General features: G+C 47.6%; 4 protein-coding genes across 4 annotated transcripts; 2 read left to right on the forward strand and 2 right to left on the reverse strand.

The window, feature by feature from the left end:
• The first annotated feature begins 255 nt into the window (after positions 1-255).
• On the forward strand, positions 256-1,884 carry LOC133930729 (hydroxycinnamoyltransferase 4-like). The gene has a single exon (XM_062377450.1). It carries the CDS (start codon positions 325-327, stop codon positions 1,609-1,611), a length of 1,287 nt encoding a protein of 428 aa, XP_062233434.1. The 5' UTR covers positions 256-324; the 3' UTR covers positions 1,612-1,884.
• An 8,341-nt stretch (positions 1,885-10,225) lies between these two features.
• LOC133930730 (hydroxycinnamoyltransferase 4-like) lies at positions 10,226-12,083 on the reverse strand. Its single transcript, XM_062377451.1, has one exon. The coding sequence runs from the start codon at positions 11,874-11,876 to the stop codon at positions 10,593-10,595; it is 1,284 nt and encodes a 427-aa protein (XP_062233435.1). The 5' UTR covers positions 11,877-12,083; the 3' UTR covers positions 10,226-10,592.
• Positions 12,084-18,428: 6,345 nt separating this feature from the next.
• LOC133930247 (uncharacterized) lies at positions 18,429-19,907 on the reverse strand. The gene has a single exon (XM_062376899.1). It carries the CDS (start codon positions 19,905-19,907, stop codon positions 18,429-18,431), a length of 1,479 nt encoding a protein of 492 aa, XP_062232883.1.
• A 5,608-nt stretch (positions 19,908-25,515) lies between these two features.
• Positions 25,516-26,103, forward strand: LOC133930732 (uncharacterized). Its single transcript, XM_062377453.1, has one exon. It carries the CDS (start codon positions 25,604-25,606, stop codon positions 25,955-25,957), a length of 354 nt encoding a protein of 117 aa, XP_062233437.1. The 5' UTR covers positions 25,516-25,603; the 3' UTR covers positions 25,958-26,103.
• The last annotated feature ends 546 nt before the right edge of the window (positions 26,104-26,649 follow it).

Below are 26,649 nucleotides of genomic sequence, written 5' to 3' on the forward strand. Positions count from 1 at the left end.
ACCGTCGCTGTAGCTGTATACGAAGACGAGTCCGCAGCTTACCAATCAAACAGATTAACAAAAAGGCCGGCCCCGTGATCTGGTTGAATCGTCTAATCATTTTCAGTCTCCCAGTGTCTTCAGTGCATTCACTGCCTTCTAACCAGTCAGCTATGTGACACGCCTGCAGACGACGATGTCAACACTGGACAGCGGAGCCTGCCGCCACCAACCGTGCCCTCAGTCCTCACGGTCTCACGCGCCTCTATTTAAACCGACGAAATACTCGCAAGAAACCATCACCAGCTGCTCATCACCACGAGTGAGCTAGCTTGTGAGGCGGCAATGGCGACGGTGGAGGTGCTGACGTCGGAGGTGGTCGTGCCGGCCGAGGGTACGCCGGCGGGAGGCCTCTGGCTGTCCAACCTGGACCTCGCCGCACGCCGCGGGTACACGCCCACGGTTTACTTCTACAGGCCCAACGGTGAGCCGGGATTCTTCGCGGCCGACGCCGTCAAGGACAGCCTCGCCAGGGCGCTGGTGGCGTTCTACCCGCTCGCCGGCCGCCTTGGGATGGACAGCACCGGGCGCGTCCAGGTCGACTGCACCGGCGAGGGCGCGGTCTTCGTGACCGCGCGGTCGGACTACGTGCTCGACGACCTGATGAACGAGTTCGTGCCCTGCAACGAGATGCGCGACCTGTTCGTGCCACCGACGCCGGCTCCGAACCCGCCGTGCGCGTTGCTGTTCGTGCAGGTCACGTACCTGCGGTGCGGCGGCGTGGTGCTTGGCCAGGCGATGCATCACTCGGTGTGCGACGCGCGGGGCGCGGCGCATTTCTTCGAGACGTGGGCCAGCATCGCCCGCGGGGCCACCCTGAACGCGTCCGTGCCGCCCTGCTTCGACCACAAGCTGCTCGCCGCGCGGCCGACACGCACAGTACTGTACGACCACCCGGAGTACAAGCCTGAGCCGGAGCCGGTGGACGCCGTCGTCGCGTCCACGTACGCGAGCGCCATCGTCACCATGACCAAGGGCCAGGTGAGCGCGCTCAAGGCGCGGTGCGCGGGGGCATCCACGTTCCGTGCCGTGGTCGCGCTCGTGTGGCAGTGCGTGTGCCGCGCGCGGGCTCTGCCTCCCGAGGCGGAGACGCGGCTCTACTCCATGATCGACATGCGCGCGCGCCTGGACCCGCCGCTCCCGCCGGGGTACTTCGGCAACGCGGTGATCCGCACGTCGGCCTCCGCCACGGTCGGGGAGGTGGTGTCCAGCCCCGTCGGCTACGCCGCGCGCCGCGCGCTCGCGGTGACGAGTCAGGGAGACGACTACGCTCGGTCGCTGGTGGACTACCTGGAGGGAGTGGACGCCATGAACCTGCCGAGGAGCGGCATCTCGCGGGCGCACCTCCGCGCCATCAGCTGGATGGGCATGTCTTTGTACAAGGCCGACTTCGGGTGGGGCGCGCCGGCGTTCATGGGGCCGGCTCTCATGTACTACAGCGGCTTCGTGTATGTGATGAACGCGCCGGGGAAGGACGGCGCCCTCGAGCTCGTGCTGTCGCTGGAGCCGGAGAGCATGCCGGAGTTCAGGAAGGTGTTCGCCGAGGATCTGGCGAGCCTGGAGGTGGTGTAGTTCCATCACTCGAGACGTAGCAGTTAGCCGCTACGGCCTACGTATAGAGTTGCATGCGTGCAACGTGGTTATAGACGTTTGTGTGGAACTGTGGATTGCAGTTTGCCTCCATGGCGTGTACTACATGTGAATGTGATTGTCTAGTTCTACAGTAATTTTCTTTTACCTCTTTCTCGGTGAAGTCTTGGATGCAAAGCTACGCATGATGTTGCAGTGACCAACAAGAGACATCCGTGGCAATAACCAAATATCCATATTGATTTATGACTACCACTCCTAATTGCCATTTTTTAATTCAAAATAGGAAATTTGAAATCAAATAGTGTATAACGTATTTGATGAGAATAGGATACCGCCTTTAATCTGGTCCCCACAATCCCAAGGTTTCTGAGGAAGATGGAGATCACTTTTAGTCTCCATTGCTGAATTTGGGACCAACTCACTTGCTCATTTGCTAGAAGTGACAATTGCTGCTGAGGATAACATACGATCTGTCCTGAATCTATGTATGTGGGGTAAGGTGTTAAATGAGATACCACTCGAGAGTCACCGGATGTCACTCAACATCAACGGGGTTAAGTACAGGCAACTATTCGATCTCCTGATTAAGGGTCTGAACCTATCTAAACATCCGAGTCTTGTTTGCTTGCACCACAGTTCTTCCCATCATTTTGCCTAAGTCTTGTGGTTGGCGACTAAATCTTTGGCTGACTTGTCTATAGTATTATTTACCCTTGGACATAGTCATATGTCATGTACAAGTCTTAAGTATCAGGATATGTGTGACTTAGGAATCTGTGCTTAGCTTGAAGCCTTAAACATTATCAATAGTTTTTTTTATATCACCAATTGTCGATAAAACTAAACTTAGTGTGTGTGTTGGGCATATTTGGAAGAAGCGTGACTGGCGTATCTTTGAGAACAAACTCGACTTCTGGAACTCAGTCATGCTCGTTCCGTGTCTCTAGCTAGTTGTCGGGGTGACAGTCTCTTAGCTTTACCTCTTTTCCTTCTCTGTACAGTGTTCGGTTTTGTTTTGGTTACTTGTACTTTGTTTTATCTTTCTATCTGTACTATTTAAAAAACGTCTATAAGTTTTTGTTCCACTCGTCCGATGTTCTGTTTCTGAAAATCCCGCTCGCCCCAGCATTTCAGGTAGCCCGCGTCGCACGCTCCCGCGCCCTCGCTCTCGTGCACACTCCCGCACTCCCGTGTGGACCCGCTTCCCACGTGATACCGCTCGCTGGCAGCGCAGGCTCTCACATTACTACCTATAAAGTATGTGTATCGAACTAGTAAATAAAAAAAATAGCTCTCATAGGAAAAAAAGTATCATATTGTCTTTATGTGAGGCGATGTCTGGACCCAATCCCCATGGATTATCAAGGAAATAGCTCATTTTTCCCTTCCGAGAGTTGAGGATCTCCATCCAAACAAGCCGTAGAAGGATTAAAAGGTCTCCACTCTCCAAGAACACCTCTGCCTCCATTAAATCTTTAGAGCCTTGTTTGGATGGGCCTTGCTAGAAATTAAGTAGAACCTGATGGAGGTGGAAAAGCCTTGATCTACTGATGAAATCTTTCAGGCTGTGCTTGAATGAGAGGTGTCGGCTGGGCGGCAGTGCTGTGGCAAAATTTTGGGCTTGAGATGGACTGCCTGGTGGCGCTGGGAGTGCTACCCACTTAGGGATGAAAACGGCCTAAACCACTCTTAATTTTATATTTTCTCTTTAGAACGAAGTTAATAATAATAATGATGAAAACGAATACAACATCGATAATACGATAAAACTAGAAAGGATATTGTCAAAACAGAAACATACCGGTATCGATCGTGAATCAATAACTCAAACCTGAAAGCACCTAACCGTAGCTCTGAGCGCTAGCTCTGACTTATGATACCTTATTTCTGCACTACTAAAAAAATACCAAGCAAGCAATTCAGTCGTAGTTTCTTGTGTTGCATCATGTAGGCTAAGTAATAGCTATTGGGTAATTGCTTTTAGGATTTCAATCTTCAGCCTACCACAGGCGACTAGGTGAATAGACAACAGGAGGCTGGGCTAGGAGGGTGGGAGCCTGGGAGGCCTGTTGATGGGCCGTGCCCGAGTTGAGCCACGGGAATTCCATACGGTAATTTCTAGCTGAAAATAGAAGAACTCGAAAACGATCGGAAAATAGCTAAATCATTTCCGTTATTATTTTTATATAGTTTTTTTTGTTTTAGTTTTTTCAATATAACATTTCTGACTGTTATGATCAGAAAAATTCAAAAAAAATCTTCAAAATATCAAGAATTACCATTTTTATTTTCATCCATATACCCACACGTACACGTGTGCTCTTTTTTCTCTTGCTCCGTGCGGCTCAGACCCCTTTTGTTCCTGAAATATTGTTCGTTTTAGTTCCATTTTTCTCCATGCTTTCATTTGCTTCCTGTAGTGTGTTTCAGGAAACCAGGTTCGTACCGCTACAACTGTTTTATTAAAAATAATATGTTGATTAGGGCCTGTCTGGAAATATGGTATTATGATCTAAATCTCTAGAATTTAGTACAAATTTAAACTAAATTCTGAAAAATCCTAAACCAGCCCTCTCTTCCAAACGTCTTAGTACAAATTTGGAAGAGAGGGTTACTTTAGTAATTTTCAGAATTTAGTTCAAAGGCAATATTCTTCCTAGAAATGATTCGCTACTTCAAAGCCGGTGTTCCAATTAACTAATGTTCCAGTAGTTTATTGTCAATGATCCTCTTGTCAAAAGTAGGTTTTCCACTTGTTCACGGCCAGTGTTCCGGCAAATTATCTTCAATGGTACACCAATCTAAAGCCGAATTCCACTACTTAATTGAAGGTCAGTGTTCCGGTAATTTATTTGCAGTAACCCAATAAATTCAGCGGTGGCATCACTGTCGTAACTATCATTTATAAAAAGTGTTTCACTAGTTCAAAGTCCACAGCTCCATTCTACTTTTTTTTTACGGTAGGATCCATTTACACGGTCTTCATTGCTACTTCAAAGCCGGTGTTCCAATTAACTAATGTTCCAGTAGTTTATTGTCAATGATCCTCTTGTCAAAAGTAGGTTTTCCACTTGTTCACGGCCAGTGTTCCGGCAAATTATCTTCAGTGGTACACCAATCTAAAACCGAATTCCACTACTTAATTGAAGGTCAGTGTTCCGGTAATTTATTTGCAGTAACCCAATAAATTCAGCGGTGGCATCACTGTCGTAACTATCATTTATAAAAAGTGTTTCACTAGTTCAAAGTCCACAGCTCTATTCTACTTTTTTTTTAACGGTAGGATCCATTTACACGGTCTTCATCGCCGAAAATAAAATAAAAAATCCCGTGTATATCGTGCGAGTGCAGCGCTCGAACACGGCTGACTCGGGATGGAAGCTCCGTGCTCCCTCCGTCATTGCCAACCGAGCTACAGCTGAGATCTTCATGTCAGCTGTAGATCTTCAGAGTTGATAGGGGTCTTGCCCCTCCTACCCCTAACGGTTATTACTCCTCTGTAGCCTTTCTCCTTCAAACCCTCTATATTTTTATAAAGAGAAGAAGGAGAAAAAGAAAAGGATGAGGTGGAGGAGAAAGTGGACCAGCCTCCTTCCATGACTTTGTTGTGTCCGCCACAGCTTCATGTAGATGTAGATAGAGCAGAGCATATTCAGGGGAGCAAGTAGTGCACATTGGCAAAAATGTGCCAGAACAAACTGGAATTGATGGACCAGAACGGGTCTTTTTCAACTCCAGGACACTGTCAGCTCCCTTCAACACCGAGTTCAAATTGCGCGCTAAAAGTCGTGGAATGAAGGGGACGTGCAGGGCAGGGAAGTGTCACAAACAGGACCGGTGGGGTCGACAGGAAGGAAATGATCAATGAGAAATCAGTGAAGAAGTGTTTTGGTTTTCATGTGATAAAGTTTTGATAACAGTTGATATATTTTAAACTTGATTAGCATGTATTTGTGGATGCTTGTTTTTTCATATCCAACTCGAGTTGGCGGTGTTTGGAATTGGTTAATTTTTCTCTGTACGTGGAAAAATTACACACATCGAAAGTTCTGCTATGAACATCGGATGTTTCGGTGTTCACCGGAAGTTTCGGTGTGAGCAGTATATACTCGTCGGACTATTTCTTGTAGAGAATAATTTTTCGGGTAAAATTGGAGATCAATGCACCGGAAGGTCCAGTGAGTGTGGTGGCTACACATGAGAAGAACACACTGAAGCATTTTTAGTGCTAAAGCAGAAATAAAGGCAAACATCGGATGATCCGGTGATGTACTTTGAGAGCACTGGAGTATTTTCTGTAGAGAGGAGATTTTAGCGTCAAGTTTGATTATGTACATCGGATAGTCCGGTGTGAGATTGTGAACACTGGAAAATGCGCCGAACCTTTTATTACAGAGAGGTTGCAGAAGTGTGGTTCAGTGGATTGGCACACACCAGATTATCCGGTGATGGATATGAGATCATTGGAAGCTTTCACCAGATCTTTTCTTGTAAAGAACAAAGTTTTCCTAGAACAGATAATGTTACACTCATCGGATGATCCAGTGTTTAGGAGAAGAACACACTGGAATATCCGGTGTTCAGGTTTTCAACAGGATGTGTTCTGAGTTAAAGTTTCTGATTTTATGCTAACCTAGAGATATTTTAGAGTGTGAAGAAATATGTTTGCTTGTTTCTTAGTGTGTAGGTGACGGATGCAACTTGACGGTCGACGCGAATGATCGGAGCTAAGCGGTTGATTGGTACTGGACAACCAAGGAAAGCCTGGTGGAGTCAAGGATGATCCTAACTGTACACATGAAGCTCAAGCAAAGTATGAAACGAAGGATGAAGATGGCATATTGACAAAGTCAAGTGAAGGAGATGCCGGTGTAAGTGATAAAGTGGTCCGATGGATCAGGAGCGAGAGACTTGCCGGCGGTCAAGATCGCAAAACGAATGACACGCGTCATCATCGGAGCGCTTGCTTTAGGTGGAAGCAAGTGGCAGTTAGTCATGCTTTGAGAAGCGTGCTGGGGTTTCTTGGTTTGACTTCAAAATCGTGGGAGGACTAGAGGAGTATATGGCACCATCGCGAAGCTTGCGTCAAGGAGAAGCTAAGTCGTAAAGGTGTCACGGCCATCTGATGAATAGAGAAGGAAATAGATTAAAATATCCTTGGTGATAGGTAGAAATGTATTACAATAGATGGCTATTTTGGAAAAAAAAAAGTTAGAAAACTTATAGATCAAATTTTTTAAATTTATAAATACAGTGGTAAGGCTATGTGAGAGGGGGAACTAGTCATTTTAAGCCCTTATACCACCTATATGAGAGCATTGTGTTAAGATTTTAATGGAGAGGAGGATGTGCGCGTAGCCTATGTAATAGGTGAGAGTTTTGAGAGTAAAATATTTGTAATCCCCCTAAAAAGGGTTGAGCTCTTTGATTAATGAACTTTATTTTATTTCATATGTTTGAATTCTCATTCTTCTAGTTTTACTCTCTTGCCTTGTGTGTCAGTTTTTACTTTTGATTTTTGTTTTCATTTTTGAGCTGAAATTTCAACACTTTGTGAGATCATTCTTCTTGTTATTGTAGGTATAAAATTCGTATATACACATTTATGTGATAGGATCTTGAACTCTCTTGCTTCTAGACAATAAATTTGGAGAGTTTCGTTGCTCGGTCTTTATCTTTTTTGTTTCTTTACTAGTTGTGATCTTTCGAGTGCTAAGACATATGAATTGAACTTAAATGTAACATATGGTTCGTATAACATTCTTGGAATTGTGTTACTCGATGTTTTTTTGATAAAATTTCTCTCGATTTTTACTTCCGTTTGAGTTTTAAGATGTATTGAGTGGTATAAATAAAATAAAAATTCATCGATTTCAGAAAAAAATTATTAAAGCATATATTCACCTTCTCTAATAGACAATCTCATTCCTACCGTCAATGAGTTGGTGCTCGGTACATGCTTGGCGTTCGAGCGGCCACGTTTAGAGACGATCATGTAGAAGAGTTATCTGGTGACCTGCCATGCATGCCGAGTTGATCAAGGTATTAATAGAGGCCTCGTGTTGATTCTCTGTTACCACCTCTTATCTGATTTACCTTTTTTTTTACCAATGGGGTTGGATTAAGATTAAAAATCGAGAGTGCATACCCTTTACAAAGATGTCCTTGAGAAAGAAAAAAAACAAAATTACATTAAAAGAAACCCAGTGCCACGACTGACGTGCTCCGGCACACGCAAGAGATGGTGGAGGAACATCGGCTGACTCCTTGCCGGCATAGATTGGTCAACAAAACTGGCACCAACAGCATCACACCTACTAAAGTTTTCGATCAGTATTTTTTATGATTACTATTTCTTCTCTAAGAATACATATCAAAAAATTAATAAAGTTACACTTATGTGGAACCATGGTTCAAAAATATATTCATGTGGAAGTGTTTTTCATGATACGTTTGCTAGTATCATTGACATGCAGCGTATAATATAAATACTTGATGCATAGTATGGCCCGACTTTAGAAGTTTAAACACACGCATTCGAACACGATATCTATTTTTCAACCACAGATAGTAGTAAGGTACTCACAATTTTTGCGTGGGCACACGTTTGCTCCACACGTGGGCAACAAGATTCTTGAAACAGTAAACAAGACGGTTCCTTCGGATGAGCATTGTTCGTGTGGGTGCCAGGGATCACATATTCTTTGTTTAGACTTTCGCGTATGATTGAGGCCCAAGCTTGGCTTTGTTGAACGAGTTTGTAATTAAACACGTTGACGTCTCCTCAGCGAGCTTTCCGTGTCATGGGATCTAAAACTCTGATCACATGCATCATGAGCCGTCTAAGCAGTTGCCATCCTGGGAAACTAACACATCATCGATCAATCCATGACACTGACATCACAACGACATCTTTGACTTTGAACGCTTCGTTCATACACAAGTGTCACGCAAAAGATGTCGAAGCGACATTGACTATGTATGCCCGCACACCAGTGATGTAAATGAGTACCTAACTTATAGTTTTAAGTCACTATTTGGTTTATTTCTTGTTGTTTATTATGAAAATTTTAATGTGTGAGAAATCTCGTTTGGGTCTCGATTCTTGCAGCTTGGCCCAGCCTTCTTCTCCTCTTGGCCCAGGCCCACTGGCCCTCTCTGTCAGAACGCTGGCTGCTAGGGTTATGGGCGAAGGAAAAAGAAAAAGAAAAGAAAGGGGAGAAGAGATAAGGAGGGGACTGTGCTGGTGATGGGAGGCGGCGGCGGCAACCACCTGCTCCGGGTCCTGCGGGCGTCGTGGGTCCAGGGGCGTGGCCGAGCTGCCGTTGGCCGCCGGATCCGAAAGAGATCGATCGGGTGGAGGTGAGCACAAACGATTTGGAGGGGGATTCGTCCCTGTGACGTTCGTGTTCAGCTCATCCCCTATATCTATCTCCTTCTCTCTAATTGGCAAGAAATACAGGAGATTGACTCACACCTTTTGATTTTCCCTTCCATATTTCTTGTTTCTTCTTGGCTGTGCACTGGTGGGTTCGAGCTCGAGGTTTTGTCGGGCTGTGGCCGGTGCGGTTTGGAGCCGGAAAGTGAAAGGTGGTGGTATTCGGAGTTGCATAGCCGAGGTTCGCCCACACATGCCGTCGCAGTGTGATAGGGTTTTGTATCTCCGATCTCCTCTCACTGCCGGCAACGGAGGGTGATAGATTTTCTGGGACAGCGGCCATTGAGCCGTGCCTAGCCTCTGTCGTTCATGCTTTTAATTGCATCTCACTGTGAGTAATTTTGCTTCTTGTTTGATCTGATCAGTGGCTTGGAATTACAGTTCTATGATGATTATATGCATTGAAATTGTGGTGTAGTCTAAGTAAGGTAGCTTCAGACCTGTATATGAATTCCTAGCTCAGTGCTGCTGTTTGTTCAGATCAATTTCATTGCTATAGCTGGTCCATGGTCTCTCTGATATGTTTGTTCAGTATATTGATGAATGTGGTACTGTTCTGTAGATGATATGATCTAATTGTTTCACTATTAAGTGGTTGATTTTTGAAAAGAACAACAGCACTGTCTATCTCTGTCTTTTGTCTAGACTTTATATATAGGCTCTGAAGCTAGTTGAGACTTAGACATAACTCAATTTATGATATGCATTTTGCAATATTTAGGGAGTAGGATTTTATAAGTCCTGGAGCCAATTGTTGCAAAACAATCTGAGAACACTGTTTTATTTCTTTCCAATCCTCCCTGTTCAGTTTCAATTGCTTAAGTACACATGAATAGTGCTTTCTTATCTGTTATATTGCAATCACTATTTTGTGTTATCATGTGTAATGGAGTTATGTTGATGTACTCTAGTTCTTTTATCTATGAAATATTGATTTATATGCTCATATGTTCGCACTATATACAACATTTCTTTCTTAACTCATATAGGTTAGAGTAAATCTCTAGTTCATTTATTTGAGTTTTAGATCGGGCAGTGGGGATTGGTGAGGTTTGGTCGGGCAGCTTTTGGACCGTTGGAAAATATTCTAAGTTCTAGGTATTGGTCATGCAATATGCAAAGTGTGAGTAGAAAGGGATTGGAGAGAGAGCAGAGTGAATCAATAGATTGTTTCATTGATTAGTGGTGTTTACATGCACGATGAACGGGTGCCGTTGGGAGACACCCTTCCCCAACAGACATAATCAAATAACTGGAATTTGCAGTTATGCTAATTGATCTTAATTCTTAACACAAAGTTCTGAGCTTCTGGTGATTGATTGATGCCGAATACAGTGATATCACAGGGTGAACATCTTTGTAACAAATTCACGTGTTAATTTGATTCATGCCTAATGTAATGACGTGGCATGTACCTATGATAACAACACAGCCGTCGACAAGGACACACCCGCACCTCCCAACCAACCGCTCTCGGCAATTACGAGCTTAATTACAAACACGTGCATGGACGTGTTATCGACTACAGCTCGAGACGCGCCAGCTCCTCGGTGAACACCTTCCTGAACTCCGGCATAGTCTCTGGCTCCAGTGACAGCGCGAGCGCGACGGCGCCGTCCTTCCCTGGGGCTTGCATCACGTACACGAAGCCGCTGTAGTACATGAGCGCTGGCCCCATGAACACCGGCACGCCCCACCCGAAGTCGGAGTCGTGCAGCGACATGCCCATCCAGCTGATGGCGCGGAGGTGCGCACGCGAGATGCCGCTCCTCGGCAGGTTCATGGCGTCCACGTCCTCCAGGTAGTCCACCAGCGACCGCGCGTAGTCGTCGCCCTGGCTCGTCGCCGCGAGCAAGCGCCGAGCGGCGTAGTCGACGGGGTTGGCCACCACCTCCCCGACCGTGGCCAGCGCCGACGTGCGGATCACCGCGTTGCCGAAGTAGCCCGAGGGGAGAGGCGGGGCAAGGCGCGCGCGCATGTCGATCATGGAGTGGAGCCGCGTCTCTGCGTCCGGGGGCAGCGACCGTGCGCGGCACGCGCACTGCCACACGAGCGCGACCACGGCGCGGAACGTGGACGCCCCCGCGCACCGCGCCTTGAGCGCAATAACCTGTGCTTTTGTTAGCGTGATGATGGCGCTCTCGTAGGTGGAGGCGGTGACCGGGTGCACCGGAGTCGGGTCGGGCTTGTACTCCGGGTGGTCGTAGAGCACTGCGCGCGTCGGGCGCGCGCTGAGAAGCTTGTGGTCGAAGCAGGGCAGCACGGGCGCGTCCCCGGTGGAGCCACGGGCGATGCTCGCCCAGGTCTCGACGAAGTGCGCCGCGCTCCTCGCATCAACGACCGAGTGGTGCACGGCCAGGCCGAGCACGACGCCGCCGCACCGCAGGTACGTGACCTGCACGAACAGCAGGGCGCACGGCGGGTTCGGCGCCGGCGTAGCGGGCACGAATAGGTCCCGCATCTCGTTACATGGCACGAACTCGTTCATCAGGTTGTCGAGCACGTAGTCCGACCGCGCGGTCACGAAGACCGCGCCCTCGCCGGTGCAGTCGATCTGGACGCGCCCGGTGTCGTCGAGCCCGAGGCGGCCCGCGAGCGGGTAGAACGCCACGAGCGCCCTCGCGAGACTGTCCTTCAGGGCGTCGCCCGCGAAGAATCCCGGCTTGCCGTCCGCCCGGTAGAAGTACACCGTGGGCGTGTACCCGCGGCGCGCGGCCAGGTCGAGGTTGGACATCCAGACGGCGCCGGCCGGCGTCTCCTCGGCCGGGACGACCACCTCCGACGTCAACAACTCCACCGTGGCCATCGGCACGTCGCGCCTTTTAGGTTCGGTGGGTTTGCGCTGTGCGTACGAGCGCGCTTCCTCGCGAGTGGATTGCGCTGTGCGTGCTAGCTTCCGGGGCTCCTGGCGAGTTCACGGGCTGTGTGTTTTCGGCTGTGCTGTGGACTTGTGGTGTTTTTGCGAGCGTTTTGCATGGCTTATATAGAAGCCAGGGCCCAGGAAGCGTGTTTCGGGATCAGGATCTCCTGACCTTGGAATCACGATGACTAACGGTGAAGTTAGGGGATCCCGGTCGGAACGAAACATACATGGTTGGTGCCTTGTTCGTATGGTGGAAGTGCGCGCCACTTTTGCGCGCGTGAAACTCCTGACTCGGTTGGCTGCATTGGAGAAACGGAGACTGGGAACTGGTATCGAACATTTTACTTGACTACGAGATGAGATGCGGTCAGACATCGAAATTATAGCAAATCAGATGCTTCTTTGTGTGATACGATACATCATCAGTTTGCACTTACGAGTTCTCAGAATTTGAATTTGGCGTACTACTATAAAAACTATTTTTTAAAATAAATAATAATCTATTTTTATAGTTGTTTAGCATACCTATCTATGATCAAAGGTCTAAATAAATGGACAATTTCTACAAACACAAAAACATAACTTATATGAAAACCGATTTTCACAGGTGGTTTCTTAAACGGACCGTATGTGATAATCGGTCATCGAATCGATATTTTTTAATAAAAAATATTTTTTTGGATTGATAGGCACCCCACGGTGACTCTTGTCACTCGAACTCGAAACCTCTCAAATCGTGCGAATCCTACTCACCATCACACCACAGAACTACTACTGATCATAATAACATATGCATTCCTTTTGATATCTTCTATTTGAAACTTCAAATAATTATTTGGGTATCTAAAATGATTTCAAATGAGAAAAAATTAACTACAAAGTTGTAGATCTCGTTGAGTGCTATAATTTTTATATAAAATTTATTCCCATCTGAATTCGTATAAAAAAATTATAAAATTTTTAAGATAATAATCTATTTTTAGAGACGGTTACATATGTAAACTACCTATAAAATTAATCATCTATTTCTATAAGCAGTTCACAAAAGAACCATTTCTAAAATTAACTATTACCGCATACAGTTTCTTATGTGATCTGTCTACTATAATAATACGATTATCATATGCGATTCACGTAGGAACTAGGTGCGAAAATAATATTTATACATATGGCTTTTTATATGATTCGTATCTGAAAATCGTTAAGACAGTTTGCATAAGACTCGCCGTGGGAAGAGTAAAAATTAGTTTTGGAATAATGTCGGTGGAGAATCTTTGATTATGCCGCGCGTGTATAGTAAGATTAGTGAATGGACGAAGGATTAGGACTTGGAGATCGAGAGTTTTGACGGGATTTGCCTTCCTATGTTCAATTTGGGTCACAAACACATGTCAAAATTTCGAGAATTTGGCTATCAATACCTTTGGAATATTTACATTGAAAAAAGAAAAATTATATGGATAAATTTATCTCGAAAAATATTTTCATAGTATTGAAATTTTACTAGATTTTTTTTTCTAAAAATGAAACATAGTTGAAATTTGTTCACTACTAAAAAAATATGATCCCACTCAATTCCAAAAATGTGATCCTAACGGTATCAAAAACCGACTTAGATATTTTTATCCTAGTCAGTTATAAGCTCTACCCGTCTGAGATAGCCAAGAAGCTAAAAGCCGACTAAGAATGTGCCTCACATAATAGCGACATCACGAGGTGATGTTATGTCAAAGGATCTCGTTCCGAACCTATGGGAGAGCCGGCTAGATTTTAACCTAGTTCGGTGAGAGATGTGCCGGCCTAAAAGAAAAAGGCCGACCAACCAAATATTTTTCCATTCAACCAATTTTACAAACTGACTATGATGAGCCGGTACATTTTTCTAGTCTGTCCATTTTACAAACCGACTGAAATATGCAAAAAAAACCGGCTGTGATATTTTTGAGTCGCTCCTAGATCAATAACCGGCTATAAAAACATTTTTACAGTTTCGTGCTAGTTTATTTAAAAACTAACTGGAATTAACGTTTTTATAGCAGTGAAACCACATGGTAGCTAGAATATGTGACATTCTCAAAAGAATTGTGTGGCATGCATGCATATATGGACTCGATACTCTGAGCTGACCAGGGAGTAAAAAAGGAACCGGAACGTCTAGGAAACTGAAAGGCATACGTGCAACTAAAATTTGACCAATCTGCTGTGGTATATTATTCAGTATTTTTCTCTCTCGAATATATAGTGGTATACTACTTCGGTATCACAGTTTGTTGGTGGCACTGGCTCCGTGGGTCCGCAACTCTCGGTTCGAATATTGTGCTGCAACCCCGCCCATTCTTCAGCCGGTCACGTCACACTCGCAGAGGCGAAGGATCGTCTTACGCATAGGCGGCACGACTGACCGGCCGGCCCGACCCGCACTCGCACCAACTCCTGGACTTGAGAGGCTTGGACCTTGGAACTTTGGAACGCGCAACGCGGAGGCAGATTTCGTCTTGCACACCAGTGACAAGGCCGATGCGGTCATCATCTCGTCACCACGCCCAGGACACAGCTTGCTAATAAGTACGAGGATATCCTGATATAGTGTCGCTGACGTGTAAAACTAGCTCACATATCAGCGATGGAATTATCGTAACTAGGGATGGTAATTTTCCCCGTTAGGTCGGGTCTCCGTGGGTTTCAGACTCGACGGGGGCGGGTTCGGATGGAAAAATAGCCTCACGAAACTATCAAATTGGGTCGGATCGAGTTCGGGTCTGTTTTTTTTTTTACCCGCGGGTGTCAACTGAAACCCTGCCCACCCAGCACCCGCGCCCGCTGCGCCCCGCCCACCCCGCTCACCCGCGCCGCTCTCCCACTGTCGGGTTTCGTGTCCCCGTCGGGGCCGGGGTCGGAGTGGTTTTGCGCCCGATATTGATTTCGGATCCGGATCGGATTTGGCAAGTCGGGTTTCGAGTTCTGGTTCGTTCCAGCAAAACCCGACAGAAATAGATTGTTACTATCTCTAACCGTAACATAAACGTCAAAGGATCCAGATCTTACTAACAAAACTAGAACCACACAGTAGAGCCTACTCCGCCGCCAACGGGCTGAGACCCAAACTGGCTTAACATCCTGGGATTTCAAGATGGTCCCGAGACAACCGAGCACCAACAGGACCCAAGTCGAATCGCACAGTGAAACGCACAAACATATCCCTGCGCGGCGGGAAAAACAAAATTCAATGGAGCGGTGCTGCAGAACCTCCCCTGCAGCTGTTAGAAATCGCCAGAGATACGACGCCTGTACGTCGTCGGCGAGCTTCCTGGAAGACACACGTACGCGAACAGAGCTGGAAAGCAGAGAACGCACGAATGTGTGCTGCAATGCGGCAGCCTTTCTCTGAACTCTATTGCTTCTATATAAAAGAGATTACAGACTCTACATCGTCGTGGCCACTGGCTTTCCGACGGGCGCGGCACGCCGTTCGCACGTCCCAGCATGCCGCGTCAACCGCTATGACTCCGCTCCGGCATGAACAAGCATGCCTCGAGCTACAAACGCGCACAACCAGTTGATGTGATCGTGCTCTGAACCGAAAAATGAAACAAACGAACCCAAAACTCGACGCTAAGCGCTCAAGACTTATTCTAACAATTCTCCCCCTAATTCTTGACGCGCAACACTACTGACTTGACAAGTACTGAAGTCCAATCTTCTCGCAAAGATCCTGGAACTTCACTCTGCAAAGAGACTTCGTGAGATTGTCCCCAAGTTGCTCTTCTGTCCCGATGAACTTCACTTCGATTTTTCCTTGTGCTGCATACTCCCTGATCAAATGAAACCTTGTGTCTATGTGTCGACTGCGATCATTCAGCACTGGATTCTTGATGAGGGAAATAGCAGACTTGTTGTCCACCCTTAGCAATGGCATGCTCAGTTCTGAATTCAGGATTTCAGCTAGCAGCCTTGCCAACCACACAACCTGACAAGCAGCAGTTGCAGCAGCAATATATTCAGCTTCACAACTTGACATAGCCACCACTCTCTGTTTTGCAGATTGCCAACTAATAGGACTATCACCAAGGAAGAAAATAACACCAGTAGTGCTCTTTCGGCCATCAATATCTCCTGCTAAGTCACTATCACTATACCCCTCCAAACTTGGTTGTATTCCCTTCTTCCTTGGGTAAACCAGACCCCAGTCACATGTGCCAGCAATATATCTCAGAATGTGTTTCACTGCTAGCAAATGATCCATGTGTGGCTCTTCCATGAACCTACTCACATACCCAACTGAATAAGCAAGATCAGGGCGAGTATTGACTAAATACCTGAGGCTGCCAATCAAACTTCTATAGAAAGTTGCATCCACAAGAGGACTGGTGCTCTGCTTACTGAGTTTCAGTCTGGGCTCCATTGGTATCTTGCATGGATTGCATTCAGCCATCCCTGCCTTCTCCAAAATCTTCTTAGCATAGCTGCTCTGACTGAGGAAAAACCCATCTTCTTGCTGTTCCACCTCAATGCCAAGATAATAATGTAGCAACCCCAAATCACTCATTTTGAACAATTCATTCATCTCCTTCTTGAATTGTTGGATCCCTTCTCTGTTGCTGCTAGTGATCACAAGATCATCTACATAAACCCCCAGTACCAGGCGCTCACCACCATCTCCTCTACAGTATATAGCATGGTCTGAAGGACACTTTAGAAAACCCAGCAGAGTCAAGCTCTCATCCAGCTTCTGATTCCAAGCTCGAGGTGCTTGATGTAGCCCATATAGTGCCTTGTGTAGCTTAAACACTTGATGCTCCCTTCCAGCTCTCACAAAGCCAGGAGGTTGTTCAACAAACACTTCTTCCTGCAAATTTCCATTCAAGAAGGCTGACTGGACATCCATATGGTGTACTTCCCAGCCCAGATGAGCCGCCATGGCCATGATCAGCTGTACTGCTTCTAGCCATGCCACAGGCGCAAAGACTTCACCATAGTCGATGCCATGGCGTTGGGCATACCCCTTTACAACCAATCTCGCCTTGTGCCGCACCACTTTTCCCTGTTCATCTCGCTTCACTTTGAATACCCACTTCAAACCGATCGCTCGCCGCCCTTTGGGGAGCTCAGCCAGCGACCAGGTCTGGTTTTCTTCAATGGATTGCAGCTTTTCTTCCATCGCCTTGTGCCAACACGGCTGACGTTCCGCATCCGCCAATGTAGCCGGCTCCTCGGCGCTCACTGCGTGCAGCTCGCTGTGGCCCAGATTGCGGATTGCCTGCCCCGGCAGTGTCACCTCCCTGAGGATGTTCTCCATGGTTCGGAACCGCAAGGGCGCGTCATCGTCGTGGTCGGCATCCAGCTGGTCCCCCAACTCCGTCGGTGGCGAGACCAGGTGTACTGGAGTGGACGCCGCGCCACCAGCTTCCCCGGGCTGTGGTGGTGACGTCGGTGCCGCCGCAGGTTCTTCTTGTGGTTCTTCCCCCCCGGTGATCACCATGTACTCCACTGTAAACATGTCACTGGCATCAGCCTTGCCTTCATCTTCATCGTCCCAATTCCACTGAGCATCTTCATCAAACACCACGTCTCTGGTGATGTGAACTCGCTGCGTTACCAGATCATAAGCTCAGAACGCCTTGGAGCCTCGTTCATAGCCGATGAACACCGTGCGCCGACCCCTGTCCTCCAGCTTCTTCAAGTGGGGCATCGTGTTCTTCACATGAACAATGCATCCAAATGTACGGAGATGATGAACCGATGGCTTCTTGCCGTACCAAGCTTCAAATTGTGTCATACCTTCCACACTCTTCGTCGGCGTCCGGTTCAGCACATACACAGCAGTGAGCACAGCCTCCCCCCAAAACCAATTCGGGAGCCCTTTCGCTTTCATCATGCTCCGGGCAGTGCCCACCACGGTGGCATTCCGCCGTTCCACGACTCCATTCTGCTGAGGGGAATATGGCGCTGTTGTTTGCCGCCGCACGCCATGTTCCAGACAGTAGTCATGGAGCTCTGCTAAATTGAACTCCCCGCCACGGTCAGTCCGTAGCACGCCCATCTTCTGTCCTGTCTCCGCCTCGGCCGTGAACTGAAACTGCTTGATTGCTTCAGTGGCTTGATCCTTCATCTTCAACAGAGCTACTGACATGAACCTGCTCTTGTCATCCACCATGAGCAGAAAGTATTGATTTTCGCTTGGTGTGACTGGCGTGATCTTGCCGCAAATGTCTCCGTGCACCAATTCCAGCACTCGCCCAGCGCGGTACTAAGCTTGATCTGGGAACGACGTTCTCCTCTGCTTCCCTGCCAGAAAAGCTTCGCAAAGTTGATCCACTTGACTGAACTCAGGAAGTCCGCGTACCAGAACCTCACGGGCCAACCTCCTCATTGCCGGGAAGTTTAGGTGCCCCAGCCATGCGTGCCAACGCCAAGCCGCCTCACTGCCTCGCAGCGTCAAGCACACCGGCCGCGCGAGCTCAACAGAGAGCACATACAGGCGGTTCTGGGCACGCTTCACCTTGGCAGGCGTCCTCCCAGTTCACGAATCGTCATCACTCCGCCATCAATCAGCACCTGATAACCTCCCTCGTCGAGTTGACCCACACTCACAATGTTCGTCGTGAGCTGGGGGATGTAGTAGACACCGGCAAAGGAGCGGTGCTCGCCGTTCTTGCAGACGAACATCACGGTCCCGCATCCTTCGATCCGCGCGACGGATTCGTCGCCGAACCGCACCGTTCCGCAGACTTTGGTGTTCATCTCGACAAAGGCGGCTCGCGACCCCGTCATGTGGTTCGTCGCTCCAGTGTCGAGGATCCATCGCTTGGCATCGCGGTTCTCCTCCGCTCTCCCAAGCTGCACGAAGACCTTCTCCTCCCGGATTTGGGGCGGGGAACCCGCCGACGCCTCCACAGGTCCGATGTCGAGGTTCGGGGCTAGGCACGACACCGCCCGCTCCTGCACGACCTCACATTTCGCCGCTCTGGTCGTCGGTGTGATCGCGGGGGAATCCTGTACCGGCGACGAAATGGGGATTCTGCCGACACTCGCTCGCAGCAGCAGTAAAGCAGCCTCCTCTTCGTGGGCCACATGGGCCTGCTCCTTCTTCGGCTTCGACCTGCACTCCCGGGCCCAATGCCCATGTTTTCCACACCTCCGGCACTGGTCCGAGGCCACTGGCGGCCCGCCCGACGACAATCCGCCGCCATGGCCCATTCGTGCATGCCCATTCGAACGCCCCCTTCCTCGACGCGCGAAGTTCTTGCTTGAGCCGCCGCTGCCATCACGATTCTTGGCCTCGCGCCGTTTTCTCCTCGCATCCCATTCCTCCTCTGTCAAATACAACTTGCCATCGTGTTGCACCATTGACAGTGGCGGCTCGAACGCATCTTCGGCGGCCTTCAACCTCCCTGTCGCATCCGCCAGCGTGAGCTTGGACGCGTCAAGCAGCGTCTCAATTGCCAGGACGATCTGACGAAATCGCTGCGGCACGCTGCAGAACAGCTTCTCCACTACCTTGGTCTCCTCCACAACCTCGTCGAGAGTCGCCAGAGTGGCCACCATGCCGCTCAGTTGCAGAGCGAACTCTTCAACGGACTCACCGTCCTTGAACGCCGCTACCTCGAACTGCCTGCGCAGCTGTTGGGCGCTCGACTTCTTCACGCGGTCATCGCCAACTCGCATGGTCTTGATAGCATCCCAGGCTTCCTTCGTCGTTTCTTTGTCGGCGATCGCGGACACCATCTCCGGCGGCACGGCGCTGCACAGAGCATCGAGCGCCATCATGTCTTCCTGAGAATCCACGCCTCCTGTGTTGACGGCGGCCCAGAGCGCCTGGGCCCTGAGCTTGACCCTCATGAGGAGTGCCCACTCGGTGTAGTTCGTTTTGGTGAGAACGGGGTAGCTAGTCCCGCCTGACACCTCACGCACCACCCGCTGGACCACGACGCCATCCTTGGCGCCGCTCCCCTCGCCTTTACCGTCGCCGGCCATGAGCGCGTAGTCGATTGCGCAGTCTCGATTCCAATGGCGGTACCTTGCCGCGATCGAGCTTCCTCCTGCAACCTGCTCTGATGCCACTTGTTAGAAATCGCCAGAGATATGACGCCTGTACGTCGTCGGTGAGCTTCCTGGAAGACACACGCACGCGAACAGAGCTGGAAAGCAGAGAACGCACGAATGTGTGCTGCAATGCGGCAGCCTTTCTCTGAACTCTATTGCTTCTATATAAAAGAGATTACAGACTCTACATCGTCGTGGCCACTGGCTTTCCGACGGGCGCGGCATGCCGTTCGCACGTCCCAGCATGCCGCGTCAACCACTATGACTCCGCTCCGTCATGAACGCGCATGCCTCGAGCTACAAACGCGCACAACCAGTTGACGTGATCGTGCTCTGAACCAAAAAAATGAAACAAACGAACCCAAAACTCGACGCTAAGCGCTCAAGACTTATTCTAACAGCAGCCTCGTCGGGATGTCCGCCATGTGACCACAAAAATGATCTCAAAGCAAATGGACGAAGCCGAGCAAGACGCATCCGTGCGCGAGCCGTGAGCCTAGCGAGCTACTCCGTGCGAGCCGTCTGTCTCTATTTTCTCTCCGTGCGAGCGCCGCCGCCCCAGCTAGAATAGGAAACGATCAAAGAAAATAGGAAACCGTGAAACGAGATCGTCGGCCACGCTCCTGGACTGCACCATGATGAGATCGCCGCCCCCGCCCCCGCCGCTGCCATCAACCATCCTCGCCGAACAGTCTGATGCCGCTGAGATCGCTGAGTAGGCCGTCCCTGATGAGCAGCATAACGCCACCGAGATCGCCGAGCCGGCCATCCCCAACACCGACGAGATTGCCCAGCAGGCTGGCCCTGTCGGGCTACCATCAGCTGAGGATGCATGCGGCGTCAACACCAGTGACGCTGTGAACGACGAGGACGAACTGGCAACATCAGGAGCAGGAGAAGACAGCCAATAACCTCACTGCCACTTGAATTTGAGTCCCGCCTGAGATCAACTTGTGTGTATACTATCTCTTTCTTCGATGAATGTTTATGCTTTTGATCCGTTTTCAAGGCTAAACAAAAACGTCAACTTATATATTCATGTCAGCTGCTTCCCTTTGCACTAGCTTTTCTTGCCAATAGTTATTCATACACTAATTTGCATTATTTTAGTAGAATTGCCAAGCCATGTCAATTTTAGAAATACCCGAAGGCATGAGGCCTAAGGAAACGCTAAACAAGGTAACCAGAGCTAACGAAGTTAAGTCTAACATATATTTTTTATTGTAGTTAGATCATTTAATTTTTCCCCATTATACTGCAGGTGGACGATATACATGGTCAAACTTTACTTGTTCCTCATGATGGAATGAGTTGTGTATCATGCATATGAAATGTACAATTCTTATACCAAAAAGGTTGGGTTTAATATTAGAAAGAGTTGCATTTACTTGAATCATCTGATGCAAGCACCAGTGCTACTATTACCATACCAAACTTTTCAACCAATACTTATGGAGATTCTTCAACCATGGTTGCTCCTTTGATCGAAGGATGATATACAACTTTTTTACTTCATCAAGATGCCACATTATGGTCCGCTGTTAGAAAATTACATTTTGATGAAGTACCAAATCATGCAACATTTAAGGAGTAGGTTCCAATGAATTTTGTATAGAAAGCAATCTCACATTCAAAATTTTTAGCTTGTAAACAAAACTAAGTTTGTTAAACTTTTCTGCATGTGTTTTCTTTAATGGAGATGCAAGAACTCATGTGTTATGTCATTTGTAATAGGTTTATGTGTCATTCAGTACTAAAGGATTTAAGCTTCAATGTCATCAGTATTCCTTCTTAGACATAGTTCTTGTTGGTAAAAAAACAATATTACAATTTATGTGTCATTCAATATTTTGGTAACAATCTTACATGGTTCTTGTTTGGAGCAAGACATGGTACTGATTTGAAGGGAGCATCAATTTTGAAGGCAAAATATTGTCAGCAAACAGAGACATACCAACTGAAGTCAGAACATTGCACTATAACTCTCTCAGTACACTGTAACTCTTTCGATACACTACTTTACGGGAGAAACAAAAAAGAGCTACAACATCAGCCACATTGTTTGTTCGCGCTAGGCAAATCATCATCATAATGGCCATCATCGCTTGCTCCATCTTTCTCGCCCTTCTTCCTGACAAGGATCTTGTTTATCGTGTGGAGGTCATTCGTGAGCTTTTGGTATGTCATCCTTGTTCTGCTTCCTGGTCTTCATGTCATCCTGCATCTTCACCCCAAACTATGCAGCCTTTGGCATGGCTGTATCACACGAACAAAACATTAAAAAGCTGAACATCTAGTATCACACGAAGTAGGCCATCCTGCCAATCAATAGAATTTCAAGAAATGTAGTCCAGAACTTGTTACAAAACCCCATCTCAAATTAGTATTGGAAGATATACTTAAAAACAATAAACAGGGGAAGGATGGAAAGATTAAAAAGGATGTTGCATGGTGCAAAATCAAATAAACTACTGAAACCATGATAAAATACATGGTGTCATTTCCATAACTGTCAATTGTAGATGATATCATCAGAAATTAAACCAGGATATTCCTGATAATGCACCATATTAGTTGTAGCTAAGTTCAAAAGGGAAATAACACCAGAGTAGGAACCGTGAAAGATATAACTGATTACCAAAAGCATATTTAATGTGTCTATAACAGAACAATTACTGAGTAAGCCAACAATACGAAAGAAATTGTAGAAGATGGAACTTAAGATGAGGGTGATCAGTGGCGGCAGTGATCCACAACAAAGAATCACCAAAAAAAAAAAAGATGGAAACTGTAGAATTTATTGGGGGAAGGACGCATTCGGGAGAGAGAGATCACTCATGACGCCGTGGGGGAGCTGGTGGTGAGGGAGAACTTTCTATTGCGTGGGGCCGTGGGGGAGCAGATCTTCGCGCAACCGGCCATGAAAACCGTCAAGATCAAGCGATTCTTGGGCACCAAACAGCAGCTAGAACAAGAAGAGGAAGGAGGAGAAGAATAAAATCAGAGGGAGAGAGATGGCGATCCGGACCTCTGGTCTTCTTGCCGATGCCGTCCCTATCCCCAGGCGCGACCCGTCCGTTCGCATCCAAAACAAATTCTATAAAATCTGATCTTACAAAAAAATATATAATTAAATCAGAATCACACAGAGATCTTCTGAAAAAACTATTAAATTTGCTTTCTTCGGCACCGCCAAACGATCTGACACCTCTCTCGGCCGGCCCCATGCACGGTGCGCCAGAAAAATTCGCAGCGTACACGGGCAGCTTCGGAGATCCGGGTACTGTCGCTCCGTTGCCTCGTGTACCTCGTCCCTGGCCCCGACGGCAACGGCCGGGTCGACGTCGTCGTGGCCATGGAGCCGAAGAACCTGGCCAGGTTCAAGGAGCTGTTGTACGAGGAGCTCAAGTAGATTAATTACCGCTTTAGCAGAGTACTACTGTGCACTAGCAACTATTGATTGAGTGCTTCCGTGCATCTCAAAAACTGATTCATTGTGGCGCTAGCTGCATGTGAATTTTCTATGTTGCTTACCGAAATCTTGCCTGTGAGGAGTGACCTCCTTCTCAATCATGGATCTAAGAAAAGACAGATGCCACTCCCACCAAAGTACTCCATCTAATCCCAAATATAAATTCTTTAGAACATCAACCTGCTCTCCAATATAATACTTCAAACAATAATATATATATATATATCAAATATAAAGAGTTATATCTTATGAATAGATTTTTTATAATAAATTTAGTAACATCAGTTTTATGTTGTCAATCTATGTGATTTTTTAGCTATTGATGGTCAAAGATAAAAAAAACCTAAATGAACTTATATTTGTGATCGAAGGGAATACCAAGCAGCTCGCTGTCAAAGAGGCATTAGCCGGTGCGTCCTAGTCACATATCTTCGACACAGCTCATATTAAATGGTTCGAGTACATCATATGGCTACGGGTATTACCAGGCCCACCGACCACTTTTAATCCCTTGTTTGATGAATCATAAGTGTCATGTTCAAGTGCATTTCTTCCTTATTTGGTGCACTGGAGAGTGAAATTTGTGATGGGGTTTATGTGTTGAAAATACCGAGGTAACTCGATTTTTTCAAGAGAGAGGCACGCCTTGGTATAAATAAAGCACTCGTAGCTCTATTTATACCCTTCTTCAACTTCCATCCTCAGAGCCCCTCCATCCCCGCCTCAACCCCACATGCCACCGCTCGCTGCAACCTCCGACATCATGGCTGCCCACTGCACCGCCACCTCCTCTTTCTCTAGCAATAGCCAGCGGTGTCCTCATCACCTAGACATCGCTCTTCCCTAACCATTGCAGTTGCTCAACCCCCCTCCACCCCACACGCAACTGGCTCTGCCCATCGCCCTCCTATCTCTCGCAGCATTGATGGCATCACTACTGCACCGTCACGCTGCCACCCATAGCTGATCGGACCATCGACCCTAGCCATCCGTTTAAGCCCGCCAGACTCGATTTCTAACCCCTAAGGCCCCAACAACCTTAAAACCTAACTTGAGCGGCGACGACAAAGGAGGCACGACGCAAATAAGGTGGGGCCCGCTGTCAGTGAGAGAAGATGGGGTGGGCGACGGGTGGCTTAGGGTAGTGTGGGGCGGACCAGATGATTGGCGCTTTCCAGAGCCAGGATGAAATGGCACACGACTGTGCTGACAAAATTGTTATATAAGCTATAAGTAAAGATGGGTTGCAGCAGAAAACTTTTTTTTTTGACGTAAAGCAGCAGAAAATTACCCGAGGTAAATATTTGGGTAATATGTCTGGTTCCCCAAGTGAAACGTAAAATCTCTAATACTGATAGCTGGCCATAAATATTAAGGCTAAGGGTTCTTCTATTAAAAAGCTACAAGATGATAGTGTTGTTGAAGATCATATCATATTTTTGGCAAGATGAATGGATTCATACATGACCTCTCAGAGATGGTTTTCCTTGAATTGTTTCCAAAGAAACGAGGTAACATTAGACTATAAAACACGAGTTGATTCTCGCATAAACTTTTCCATTACTCTTTCCTCGTTTAATAAAAAACCTAAAATTTGAATAATTTATTCAATTTTGCTATTCACACTCATCCTCCATTCACCCTGCCTTATTACTGGCTACGGATATAAGACATATTTTACTAATAGAAATAAATAAAAAATTAGAAGGAAAATTAGCAGATAATCTCTTTCTTTTTTTTCGAATCTCATCTAAAATCAAACTACAGCATCACTTCCGACGTATTCGTTACGACCACGCTCTCATAGCACATCTACATCTTTATACCTTATATATTTATATGTAATACTATCATATTTAATATTTATATTTTCGTTATAACGCAACATTTAGCTACTTAGTAATATTAAAACGAGGAGTTTACGTGATGGGCCGAGTCTCAGTGTAAGTTGTAGCCCAAAGACCTGCTGGCAAAAGAAAAAGTGGCCCAAAGCCCCAAACATTTTCATCTTTTTCTGCGAGGAGACCACGAAAGAAGAGTGGTCGTTGTCGTTCCGTTACCCAACCCAAACGGCGAGAAGCATTCGGACCCATCGCGGCAGACGGGGAGAGACGGACTTCCGTCCCGACGGACTCGGCGGCGGCGGCGGCGGCGGATGGAGTGGGGCGACGAGTGGCTCGCCCCCGACAAGCTGCAGCACGTCCTCGCCTGCCTCCTCATCGCGCTGGCCGCAGCCGCGCTCGCCGGCCGCAGCGCCCGCCCCGGCATCCGCCGCCGCGCCGTGGCCGTCGGCTCCGTGGCCTCCCTCGCCGCCGGCGCCGCCAAGGAGGCCGCCGACGAGGCCGGGTTCTTTGGGTCCTCAGGTGCCTCGCCCAAGGACGCCGCCGCCGACCTCCTGGGCATCGCGGCCGCCGCGCTCGTCGTCGCCCTGTTCCGCCGCGTCCGGCACCGCCGCCGCGAGAAGAAGGCGCGCGAGGATGGCGCTCGCGACGGCGTCTCCATGGTGTGACAGCAAGAGCCTGCGAGGAGGATGCGTCGATCTATTAGCTCTGGTTTGCTTGTAGAGCAGTAGAGGCTACTGATCTGGTCTCTAACATCTGGAGACCGATGTACCAAAGTTCGATTTGAGGAAAGGAAGATCTACCTTTTTTGGCTCGCACATGGAGATATTCATGATTATGTTTGGACTTGTTCAGCAAAATTCAATGGAATTCTTGCAGTCCATGTGGCTGAATCGATCCCAAATTGAGCAGGAAGCCGAGGAGAGAAGCATCATGGATTCGTTATGCGAATCAGCAGCTGCAGCAATCATGAATTGAATCGTGAAATGCTGCCATCCACAACCAGAGCAACATAAGTTACAAAAGCTAGTCCACATCCCTTCCTAGTTTTTACAGAAATAAAAGTGAGAATGTTTTTATTTCCATGTTTTAAATAAAAATAGCAAATATATGCATTTGTTTTGAAAAATTACAAATCTAATGCGTATTTGGTTTGATGCCCAGCTCAGCCAAGCTAAAATTTGGCTCAAACGTATCGGGTGGAAAGTATCGTCAAGTATCAGAGACGTATCCCAAATTAAATGAATTGTTTCTAAATCGCAATTGCTCGATACTTTCCCACACATATGGAGCCGTATCGCACCATATCCCATCGTATTGGATACATGTATAGTGACCCCCGCCAAGTTTCGGTGAAACA

Source organism: Phragmites australis, chromosome 10 (assembly GCF_958298935.1).
Source record: "Phragmites australis chromosome 10, lpPhrAust1.1, whole genome shotgun sequence".
NCBI lineage: Eukaryota > Viridiplantae > Streptophyta > Magnoliopsida > Poales > Poaceae > Phragmites > Phragmites australis.